Source organism: Austrofundulus limnaeus, unplaced genomic scaffold (genome assembly GCF_001266775.1).
Source record: "Austrofundulus limnaeus strain Quisiro unplaced genomic scaffold, Austrofundulus_limnaeus-1.0 Scaffold20, whole genome shotgun sequence".
Taxonomy (NCBI): Eukaryota; Metazoa; Chordata; class Actinopteri; order Cyprinodontiformes; family Rivulidae; genus Austrofundulus; species Austrofundulus limnaeus.
In genome coordinates this window covers 1,509,604-1,521,443 of record NW_013952422.1, presented here as the reverse complement: position 1 = coordinate 1,521,443, position 11,840 = coordinate 1,509,604, and the positions used below count along the sequence as shown (strand labels likewise).

The 11,840-nt window shown below is 40.9% G+C and overlaps 1 protein-coding gene across 1 annotated transcript in view; it reads right to left on the bottom strand.

Annotated features, from left to right (window-relative positions):
* The window catches only part of rab11fip1b (RAB11 family interacting protein 1 (class I) b), a 16,498-nt gene extending 5,318 nt beyond the window's left edge, over positions 1–11,180 (bottom strand). Inside the window, exons 1-3 of the mRNA XM_014003661.1 lie at positions 10,651–11,180; positions 1,584–2,005; positions 47–1,497 (exon numbers count right to left, since the gene is read on the bottom strand). Coding sequence (XP_013859115.1) covers positions 47–1,497; positions 1,584–2,005; positions 10,651–11,018 — 2,241 coding nt within the window. The 5' untranslated portion in view covers positions 11,019–11,180. The remainder of the gene's footprint in view (positions 1–46; positions 1,498–1,583; positions 2,006–10,650) is intronic.
* Between the last annotated feature and the right edge of the window lie 660 nt (positions 11,181–11,840).

The window sequence follows — 11,840 nt, the reverse complement described above, 5'->3', positions numbered from 1 at the left end:
CCTCCTGTCTCCTTGCCTCCTCTTTCATTTCCTCCTCTTTTCTAACTCTCTCCTCCTCCTGTCTCCTTGCCTCCTCTTTCATTTCCTCCTCTTTTCTAACTCTCTCCTCCTCCTGTCTCCTTGCCTCCTCTTTCATTTCCTCCTCTTTCCTAATTCTTTCCTCCTCCTGTTTCCTTGCCTCCTCTTTCCTAACTCTCTCCTCCTCTTTAGCCCTTTCAGCCTCTCTTCTTTCTTCTTCCTGTCTCAGCTTTTCCTGAGCCAACTTTTCAAGCTCTTCTCGTCTCCTCAGCATCTCCTCTTCTCTCCTCCTCTCCTCTTCCTGCTGCTCTCTCTGCCTTTGTTCTTCCTCCATCCTGGCTCTTTCCTCTTCATCCTTTCTAGCCTTCTCCTCTGCCTCAACCCTCCTCTTTTCTTCCATGAACTTCTCATGTTCTTCCCTCTCTTTCCTAGCCCTCTCCTCTTCCTCCATTTGTCTCTTTTGTTCTTGTTTTCTCACCAGCTCCTCTTTTCGCCTCCTCTCCTCTTCTGCCCTCTCATTTTCCCTTCTAACCCTCTCCTTTTCTTCTTCCTCTAATCTCTTGTCCTCAGCCAATCTGTGCTCCTCCTCCTGTCTCTTTCTCTCTTGGGCCTTCTCCTCCTCCTCTCTGTTAATCCTGTCTTCTTCCTCTTTTTGCCTTTTTTCTTCCTCAAGTTTTTTCATTTCCTCTGCCAATCGTTTTTGCTCTTCTTGTCTTGCCTTCTCCTGAGCTAGCCTCTCCTCCTCCTCCCTTTGAACTTTTATCCTCTCTTCTTCAACCCGTCTCCTCTCTTCTTCCTCTTGTTTCAACTTTTCCTCCTTTGCCAACCTCTCAAGTTCAACCTGTTGCCTGTGCATCTCCTCCATTTCTTCCTCTCTTCTTTTTCTTTCCTCTTCCTCCCTTTGAACTATTATTCTCTCTTCTTCCTCCCTTTTAGCTCTCTCCTCTTCAGCCTCTCTTCTCTCTTCTCTTAGCTTCTCCTCAGCCAGCCTCTGCAGCTCCTCTTGTTGCTTCCTCATCTCTTCCCCCCTTTTCCTTTCCTCTTCCTCGTTTTGAGCCTTTAATCTCATTTCTTCCTCTCGTCTCAGCTTCTCCTTTTCAAATTTCTCCAACTCCTCCTGCTGTCTCCTCAGAGTCTCTTCTTTTTTCTGTCTCTCCTCTTCCGCTTCCTCCTTTGACTCATCTGCATCTTCCTCCTCTTCCATCCAGGGTGAGTACTGTCTCGCTGCTTTCAGAGAGTCCACAGACGGAGGAGAGTCTTCAGGGACGTCCTCCATGGATCCGTGGCCTGAACTGATCAGGCTGAAGTTGGAGCCGGCACGAGTCGTTCGAGGCTGCGGCTCCTCGCAGTAAACATGGTTTCCATTGATGCACAGGTTGCTCTGCTCCACAGGAGCCTGTTTCTGATGGCCGAAGGTGGAGGTTTTGCCGTCTGAGCTGCCGGAGCGTTTATGTAACGAAAACTTGAACTTCTTTTTCCCTGTAAGCACATGAGTAAATTAATGACAGTGACAAAAAAAATAATTATGATAAATAAATTTGAAAAAAAAAAAAAAGAGTTCTGACCCTCAGAGGAGTCGACGTTCAGACCAGATGACTGGCTGCCGCTCAGAGAGGAGTTCTTCCCCGGCAGAACAGACATGGACTGAGACATGTTCTTCTGCAGGTTGGACTTCGGAGAAAACAAAGACTTCATCTTGTGCTTCTTCGATTTGCCGTCTTTGCCTTCCCTTCCCTCGGCGTCTCCCTCCTCTTCGCTGTCCGTCAGAACCTGAGTTAGGGACGGCACGACGCTCGACGCCGAGTCCGACTCCTTTTTCTTGCCACGAACTTTGTCCTTAATCTTGCCCAGGCGAGAGCGGGATTTTCCTGCCGCTGAGAGGTCAAACATGCTGGCGGTCAGGTTGTTCCTCATGAACTGCACGTCCAGAAGCACCTCTCCTCGCTCCTTGTCGGGCTTGCCCGTCTTGTCCAGCAACTTAAACCATCTGTTAGATACATTATTGGATGTCAATCAATAAGACAACAAGAGGCAGGTTTTTGTTTAAAAAAAAAAGCTTATAAATTTTGTCACTTAGTTTCTGAATTGTTTTAAAGCTTGGTTATATTTGTCAAAAGTTGCACAAATTAATTAAAAAATGTGACATCTTCATCAGTTGTTTCCTCCACATATTTAAGCCCAACAACCTCCTTTGTATGTGTTTATCCTGCATGTTCCAGACCGTTAAACAGAGAACCTAAAAGAGTTTGTTTTTAATCCACTGTGATTAGCCTTCACTTTTCAACAAACTTAAACTACTCAGGGTCACAAATCTCCTATTAACCCCATCTTTACCTTTCAAACAGACAAGTATCAGATGGCATTAACCCGAGCAGACTGCCAAGAACGATCTCTGAACATGGATAAATTTTTACATTAAAAAAAGGAAAGTTCAGCTAATATTAAATACAAATGAAACTAGGATTCCTCCTTAGGAATGTGTTTCGTTTGCCGCCTTAAACCAAAGATTTGAGCACAGATCTTAAATGGTTGGTTAGGACTTGATGTGTTGAGGATGACTCAGCTACAACCACACCAGATTTTAGCTCAGCCACAAAATTGACAGAGTTGTAGCCTTTCTTGACACGCAGGCAATAAATATGTAAAGTCCTAAAGATGTCTACTGCATTAACTTTGTCAAGGTTCTTTCTCAGGATCAGAAGGTTTCACAAAGGAGGAGAAAAATTAAATAAAAAAAGGTGAAGTCAGCATAAAATGTGCTGACAAGACAAAAAAACTGAGAACAGCTCATCACAAAAAAAAAGACAATCGGCTGAAATCTGGATTCCAGAGGAAATGAGTAAGGGGCACACGGAGTGAGTGTGTGTGTGTTGCATACTTGTGTGTCTGTCCTGTTTGGTTCTCTGAATGTTTCCTGTCTAAAAGACTTCAGCAGACGCACCGAAATCTTTATTCTCTCAGTTTCCAATCTTCCTGAAAAGCGTTTGTCATAAACAGAGTAGTTTGTTACAACCCCCAGCCTCCCAGTCCTGTAAAAAGTTATTTAGTTTGAGATTCATCCTCCTCCTTCCTCAGGAATGCTTCAGATGTGTGGCACAAACAAACTGGAGGAGGGAACCCGCCTCTTCCTGGAATCTGCAGAGCTCAGTGCCGTCGGCTCCCCTGCCTCCAACTCATGGATGAACGAGATGTGATTGAAAACGTTCAAGACCTCGACTATTTACATGAGTGGAAATTCTTCAAGATTGTCCAGTTCTTTAAACACTGCTCAGATATGAAAATGGATCATGCAAATGTAGAATCTACTTTTTATAATAAGTGCTCTCTAACAATAAAACAAGGTGTATTCTACAGTATTGTGACAGGTTTCGCATTTTAAAAATAATATATATAATTTTCATGTAAAAGAATGCCTTGGTTCATCCTAATTTAAGACCAGGTGTGTTCATGGAGGAAACCATCCCTGGAAGAGTTGTTTCTATGCACTTCAATAAATCTAATATTCTGATGCTGTTGCATTTAGCAGCACGGCAGCTCAGTGGTTAGCGCTGAAGCCTCAGTGCAAAAAGATGACATTAAAAAATAGGAAGCTTTAAATTAAGATTTGTGCATTTATGCTTTTTTAAGTTAATTTAGAGCAATAAAAGTTAAAAATCTCCATGATGCACACTACAAAATTTAAAACCTTCAAATCATGTTAAAATGTTGAAATTGAGTAGGTTTAGTCCTCAGACTTACCACTTGTTAGTGTGGCTCGGTTTTTAAAGAATAACAAACTGAGTCATGAAGCCTGAAGTTAATAAACAGCTGTGGGAGCTGCTTAGTGCTGCAGAAATTTAACTAATTAACACTCCCAGAGTAGAGGAAGGTGAGAAGAGATTCAACAGAATCACTGGACACATTTCTCCACCTCAAGTCTGACCTCGCCTCAGTATTTTAATCTAAGAAGTTTTAAAAATAAAGAACTGAAGAAGACTCCTAAATCAATTGCAGGTGCAGCTCTACAATATCAGATTTGACAAGAATTTTGATTTATGAATTTTCTTCCTAATGCATCTTTTGTATTACTGAGTATATGATGTGAGTTATTGCATTCTGTGCAGTCATAAATCTGAGTGTTTTATGTTAGTATGTAGAACATGTGTTTTATTTACTGGTAGTTATAACAATAATGCCAGCAAGATAGTCAAAAAATGGTAAGTAACAGTAAATAATTGAAGGTTGAGCTACTTTCTAAAATGTTTTCAACAAACATTCATGATTTCCTCACATTTCATTAAACAAAATGCAGATTTTTCCATTGATAACTTAAAACTCTTCGACTTCTTTTCTTTAAACAGATGGGTTTTTTTTTGCAGAACTGCAACACAAGAGCACTTCCAAACACAAAGTTGGATCCAACACTGAGGCTCTGCGGCAGACACAGGAAACAAGAATGTTTAGTTAGTTATATTTTGAAAACAAATATTTTACAATTTAAAATAATTTAAAATGCTGTACAGCACTTTAAGGATCTAACAAATGTAATTTACAAACTCAAATGGAGCAGCTCTCACAGGCCTTTAAACCAAAAATATATTTCAACAGACAGAATGAATCCAAAATAAGATTTTTTTGTGGCTCTGACCAACCATAAATTTTCTTGAGTCAAAAGGTAAACTGGTCGTAGGATGGGGTGTCCAATCCTGATCCTTCAGGATAACTATCCTGCATGCTGAAGAGTTTTCTCTGTTCAAAACACACCTGATTTGGAAGACAAAAAAAATAAGACATCGTTTGTCACATTTAAATCCTTCATTTGGGGTCTACATAAAGTGGAACTACAATGTAACTCCACAAGCCCCTCTTTCACCCATTTTCTCAGGTGTGTCTCAGATCAACTCATTTTGAGGCTGTCTCTTTAAATCCAAATGAGGTTCTGCACCCACCCCAGCATCCAGACCAGTTCATTCTGGTTTGATAGAGGGGTTTACAACTATATAGCTGCACAGAATTTTTTTTATTTATTCTTTTATGCAGAAAATTATTAAATGATGTCAACAAAGGAAGACTTGTCCATCCAGACTTGCATGTTGGAGCCAGAGGAGAATGAAGACCACCAAATTTTAGCTGACAAGTCCAGACAATATTTGGCAGTTTTGTCATGAATTCTATGATAATAGTTCAGAAATCGTCATAGAAAACTGAACGGGTTTAAAAATATGACTCAAACTGAATGTAAGGATATCCGTGCTGCATCAGGGGAGGCTCAAGTCAACCTTTCTGCACTTCTAGAGACTCCAAGTACACAACAAAATGTGTTTAGTGGCTGAAACAAAAAAAGGATTTTTCGTATTTCTCCAGTAAGACAAATAAGAACCATTCATGCTCTTTAGTGACAAACTAGAATTACAAATTAACCTTAAAATGTATGGTTTCGGCAAGAATAAGCAAAAGGAAGCACAAAAACACAAATGCTCCAGCTGGTCTGTGAACCAGAAACTTGCTGCAAACCACTGCACCAACCATGAAAAACAACAGCAACCAAACAGCATCTCATTGTATTTTAACAAGCAGAAGGTAAAAGTTTAGAACAATAGTTTGGCTGCAGCAGACTGCATATTGATTCCCTGCATGGACGTCTCAACAACAAACAAAAATGAGAAGAACCAAGTTCCTTCAGTTGAATCAGAGGGGAAGTTGCATTAGAGTGTGTGACGTTGGACGGGTGGAGCACCAAACACTGTGCCTGAAGGTGGAATTAAACTGACTTTTACTGAACACGGTGATAAGGATGACGCTCTGCAGCTAATCTGAGCGGTAGAAAACGTACCGTCGTGCTGGACAAACAGAACCAGGAGCAGGATAATGGATGACTGGACCTGCTGAACATTTTTCAACAGACTTTTCTCCACACATCCCCTTCTGAGTGCAGAACACAATAACCAGGATGACTCATGCCTTTCTTATCACACAGCGCAGCTGCGAGTGGGAGAACAGCTGAATAAGTAAAACAGCTCGATGGAGATAATGTCCCTGAAAACTGAAACTGTTAAAAGTCTGGTTGTGTTTGTGAAGCAGAGAGCAGCGGTGCTAAATCACCAGAGAAACTAACAGCTGTGGCAAATCAACAGCTAAATCCTGAGTTAATGGAATAAAATACCTTATACGTTTTAAATTTATGCCCTTGTGCACATGTTTTAGTTCCTGTTTTGTTTAAAAAAAAAAGCTCAAGAATACAATTCATTTGCTTACGACTGTTTTAACATTTGTCATCACCATAAAGAAAAGCAATGTTGTTGAAACTGGATACATTTTATTGAAACTGAACGCACATCTACGCTTCATATCTTATGACCTCCTTTCAAGATGGCTGCCTCAGGCAATCAACCATAGCAAAAACAAAAATTACTATCAGTCGGTCAGTTTTATAGATATTAAGCGACACCTAGTTTAAGTGCTGGCAGATTGTGAGGTTCAGATGACCTGAACAAATCAAGAAACTGCTTCACCAGTAATAATTTTCTACCATCTTTTACAAAAACAACTTAAGAAGTTTTTCTTTCAGAAAAGCAGCGTATCCTCTCTGTACTTCTGTGATTGAAGACCGTGTGCAGTCACTGTGGTGTCACCCTGAGGAAAAAACAAAAAGCTGAACTTGGGTAACTTTCACTGTTTGTTTTTTCATTGATAAAAACCGTCAGGAATGCCAAGGCCAACGCTGGACTGAGACTTCAGGCTGAACTCGTCGAGCTCACAGACAAAATCATTCACACAGATGAGCTGCTGAATTCACAAAGAAAATCTTGATGAATAAAAACGTTAAAATAAAAACATGCAATGACAACTAAACTTTATGCTCTTTTACTTTGCATTTCTCCTACTTCATATCAAAATAATGATTTTTGTACCTAAAATGTTACGATTTCTTCAATTAACCATTTGACACGTTTGTGAATAAAATATGGGTTTATGAGATTTGCCAATTTTCTGTTTAAATTACGTTTTTTAAAAATTGGAATAGTAAAATTTGTAGCGGTAGTAGTTGAGTTATTTACAACATACTCCAAGAGCAAATGTTGCTTAAAAGTTTGGCATTACCTCAACATTGTTAGCAAAATATCTGACAGATTTTAATGACATTCTCAATCCTCAGACGTTCAGCAGCTACTTTACATTTTGAGTTTGGTGGGCTAAAATACTTTTCAAGATCTCAGTGTTTCATGATTTCCCACCATGCCTTTAAGGTTTGACCAAAAACAGCTCCAACTTTGTCTCCTCTCATCGAGTTTGAAACTCTGGAATGAACTAGAGATGTACATTCCTTCAAGGAATACTTTGTTCACAGTCGTTGTGGCAAACGTTTCATAAAAATGGAGCCTCACGTTGCATGAAATAATCCGAGACGTTAAACAGACGGGAAACAGAAAAATAAAGTTAATGTCTTTAAAGAGTAACTTACCCCAAAATTAACTTTTTTTAGCTGATAAACTGCCTAGAATGTGTCTAAAATGTTATATAGTACTTTTTCTGTGCTAATTTTGATGTTTTTGTGCTTATTTGTTCAAATCTGTAATATTTGGTCTAAAAACATGTTTTTGCTGCTCATATGGGTAGAGCAGTGGTACTGCAGGCTAATTTGCATATTGGTTAACAGCTCTCCACGGTGACGTGTCTTCTCCACGGTTTCGTCACAGCGGCTGTGTTCTGGTATAAAAGCCTCTCTCTAAGACACGCCCCTGCAGCAGTCAGAGGGTGGAACAGTTAGCAAGCTTAGCATGATCGTCTGTTGACCTTCAGCCTCGGGTGGGGAAAGGTGACTGCTGCGATTCTCTCTCTCCCCCTCTCCACACACACACACACACACCAGCAGTACATCCTGCACAGCGGGAGGGGAGGAGGGGAAAAAAGGCAGAAAGACAGGGGTCAGCTGCAGCCCTAATGGACCAAATTTCAGTCAAACAAGACCCAACACTTTTATTCCTGATTTAAACTAGCGATCTTGTGAGCAGCTGCAGCTGTATGCTTTTATTTTTTTCTGTCAGGCTGTCGCGGAGCGCTCCTCCTCATCTGTCCGGTGCGGTGTGAGGCGGACAGCTCAGCCAAGGCTGTTGGAGCTTCATGTCCTGATCGAGGGAGCAAACATGAGTCAGTCCCAGACTGAGCTGACTTGATCAAGTCTCTCTCTGCCTCTGGTGAGGAGGGGGGTGAAAATCCTCCACCTCAGACCGTTCAGAGATGTAAATATCTGCAATACTGTGGTCACTCTCCATGTAGCATCAATTATGCTAATGCTAGCTGTCACATTCTCTCGTCCTGGCCACACCTCCACTCTCCAACCCCCTCCCCTAACCACTTTGATGCATTTTTCAAATTTCACCTTGGGGTGGAGTTATCTTTTCACAGGGGGGGGGGGGGGGGGGTTAAGATACACTTTAAGCACACAGCCTGCTGCTTTTGAATCACACATTGAGGGATTTTTACTCACACTTAAAACATTTCAGTGATGGGCGGGTTAGTCTTGCATTTTAAACAACATGAAATATTTAGTGTTTGATGGGTCATTAGTTATAATACATCTGAAAAGACAGAGACTGGCTGCTCTAAAAATAAAGAAAAAAAGAAAATTTCCTGCTTAAAATGAGCCATTTCACTGTCTGTGTGCAGAGAAGCCCAACAGATTTGTCATGAAGGCTTCAAGAAACTAAAACTTTGGAAAAATGTCTTTCAGAGGAAAACCAAGACCAGAATGGAGCACAAAAACCCAACAAACCAATACCTGATTCCCTTTTTTTATGAAACACAAAAACATGTTTAGGAGCAAAATCTAATTCAGGCAGAGGCTTGGATCATTTTTGGGAAACGTCTCTCGTTGACGATGGAGGACTTGAGCCGAGTCGATGAAAATAAATCTGAGCGTGCTGCATTCATTAGCCTGAGTAAGTAATGCTGCTTGGCATCCTTCAGGGCGGCTGCTGCCACGGGAACAAATCCCTCAAGCGGCACCGGGGCAAGTGGGCAACAATTATCAAACAAAGCTATTAAAACCGGCCTGTGCAGCGGTGCATGCCTGTGTGTGCACGCGCTCGGAAAGAGCAACATTCCTCACTTCTGAAGGACACTTGAGACGATGTCGAAGGCCCAGCATTCCTTCAAGGAATTTATATCACTTTAAACTTAACGGAGTTGTAGCCAATTTTTGTTTTTACTAAAAAGGTAGCTGTGGAGGCCATGCTGACTTCAAAAAGATAGAATAAAAAAGGTGCACCCAAGTTTCGTTAAAGCCAGCCTTGTGGTTTATGAGATTTTGTTACAAACCAACAGAGCCACTGGAAGGCAAAACCACGTGTGTATGAAAAACCTGCCAATTTATGAGTTTGATCACAAGCTTACTGAGAGTTTAAGATGGATTAAAGAGATTTGTTCTGGGAGGTCCACAGGTGCAGCGCTACTGCCGGAGACAAACACCAAAAAGTAGCTCCTTTGTGATGCAGATCAGTTTGTTTACTCCGACTCACATGAGTTCCCTGTTTAGTTGTTAGGAAACAACAAAACAACCTTATTCTGCTTTACTAACCTCACTTCAGGGAAATCAGAGCCAAAAACAGATGGATAAGACATACCTGACTGCTCACGAAAGCTGTTTTAATTCATGTTTGAGAACCAAACTAACGAGGAGAACTTGGCAAACTCATTTAAAAGAAACTTTATTCTGAAGCTTGCTTTTAACCTTTTTTATAAAAAGCTTTTTTAAATGTTTAGTTATATTTAAAATGATTCGTTCCTCTTAGGTGTACAGGCACAGGAACAGGTTTTACACATCAACTGTAAAGTAAGAAAATCTGTACTTGAGACAAGAATACCAAATTCACCCAATAATAAATCATTATAAAAATATAATTTATGGTAAAAAAATACATAATCAAAAATGCATGTTCTCATTTGTTTACTGTTCCATTCCCGCTTTATTGTTGATGCATTCATTTTTGTCATCCTCAAGTTCCCAGCCTTTAAGGTACTCAATGCAAAATCCTTAAGATCAGACTAAAATAAATAAATCATAAAGTAAGAAAACAAAAACTGAACTTTATTTCTCTCATATCAAGGCTTAACATGTCCTGAACTTAGATATTTCCAAGGAAATTGTGACCAGATAACAACTACCAACTTTGTTTACAGAAACAACTGAAGTAAACAAAATTGTCGGCCACATTTGTTTTTCTACAGACTAATGAAAGTCAGTCATGTGACTCCAGGTTTCCTGTGGTTTGAGGGACTCTGCTAAGTGATGTGTTTACATTAAATGTGGACCCGCATTTTAGAAAATCTAAATCATGTCTGGAAAACTGCTGGAATAAACTTTACTGAGATAAACAAAAACAACTGAAGAATCTAACAGGCTTTTAGCGACTTGTTCTATACTTTTTATGCATGCAATGTTAAAGTTTCTCTTGCTTCATTTATATATATATATATATATATATATATATATATAAAGGTGTGCTATAAAATAAAATAAATACTCTTTCAGACTGCACCATTTGATCTAGTTCAGGATGAACCTTATTTGAAGTTTTATTCCATATTTTGCAATGAGTACCTTTAAAATGAGTGATTTCCCATTAAAAGATGTTTCTGTCAGTGTGCACTCACTCAGTCTTCTCCCGGCCTTGATCCTCACTCAGCTGCAACAGGTTGATGACAGCCTGACCCAGCAGCTTGTCTGGACCCACCAGGGCTCGGTGCAGGACGTGGACGTGCAGGGTGCTCCGGTCGGGTCCCTTTCCTCCTCCTCCTCCTCCCCCCCCCTGCAGCAGCTGCGGCAGGTCGAACGTGGCCTCCTCCTTCCACACCGGAGTCACGCTCTTCTCCACCACGGACGTCTGGAACTTCTCCTTGCCCACCTGCATGACCGCGTAGGCGTCATTGGTGCCGTTTTTCCCTTTGATCCGGAGGCCTCTGGCTTGGAGCACCGTTACCTGGACGCTCGTGGGACACCACTGCTGGTCCGTCAGGGACATGACGGCACCCACCTGCGGACTTTAACAGAACCAAACCTACACCCAACAGCACGGGGCTCACCGTGAAACTGGAGAGCAGCCCGGAAAAGTTTGCTCAACAGCGTCTCTGGACTTCAGACAGGAACCAGCTGATTGGGCGTGGTCACCTTCAGAAGCGCTGAGGACAAGCCACGCCCCCTCTCCGAACTAACAGGTGGTTGGATCACTTCATTTTACACCTCAGTACTCAGTTAATTACCAGATGAGACCAACACCTGAGCCTCGTTAACACAGTGTTTCCCTTCATCTACTGTCTGTTAGCAAAATATCTCATAAAGCACTGGGCAGATTTTAGCAACACTTTCAGGGAATAATAACTGGATGTACCACAACAACTGGTTTACTTTTGAAGCCAAATCAAATCGAGATGGCCGCCACAGATAACTCACCTTAACATACGAAAACGTGATTATAAATCAGTTTATGGTGCTGACACTTGATGTGGTAACTGACAGTCATTTACAACACATACTCAAAGAGCTACTCTGTATTTTACTGAGAATAACTTTATCTTCCTAGGGATGTCAGGCTTTATCCAGATATGTTTAATAACAAAAATAAAAAAATGAAAACAGGTAATACTAAATTTTGTGTATTTTCTTTTCTTTTATAAGATGAGCCAGTGATTATGTGACCAACAAACTACATAAATGTTTTCCAGGTCTAAAACGTGAGATACTTTCTCTGTATATTGTATCACTTTGGGGAATGTTGGTATTTTCTGCTGGGCCTTATCTGGGGTCACAGGGTGAAGGAGGAAGTTTTACAAGCAGTTCCAGTTTG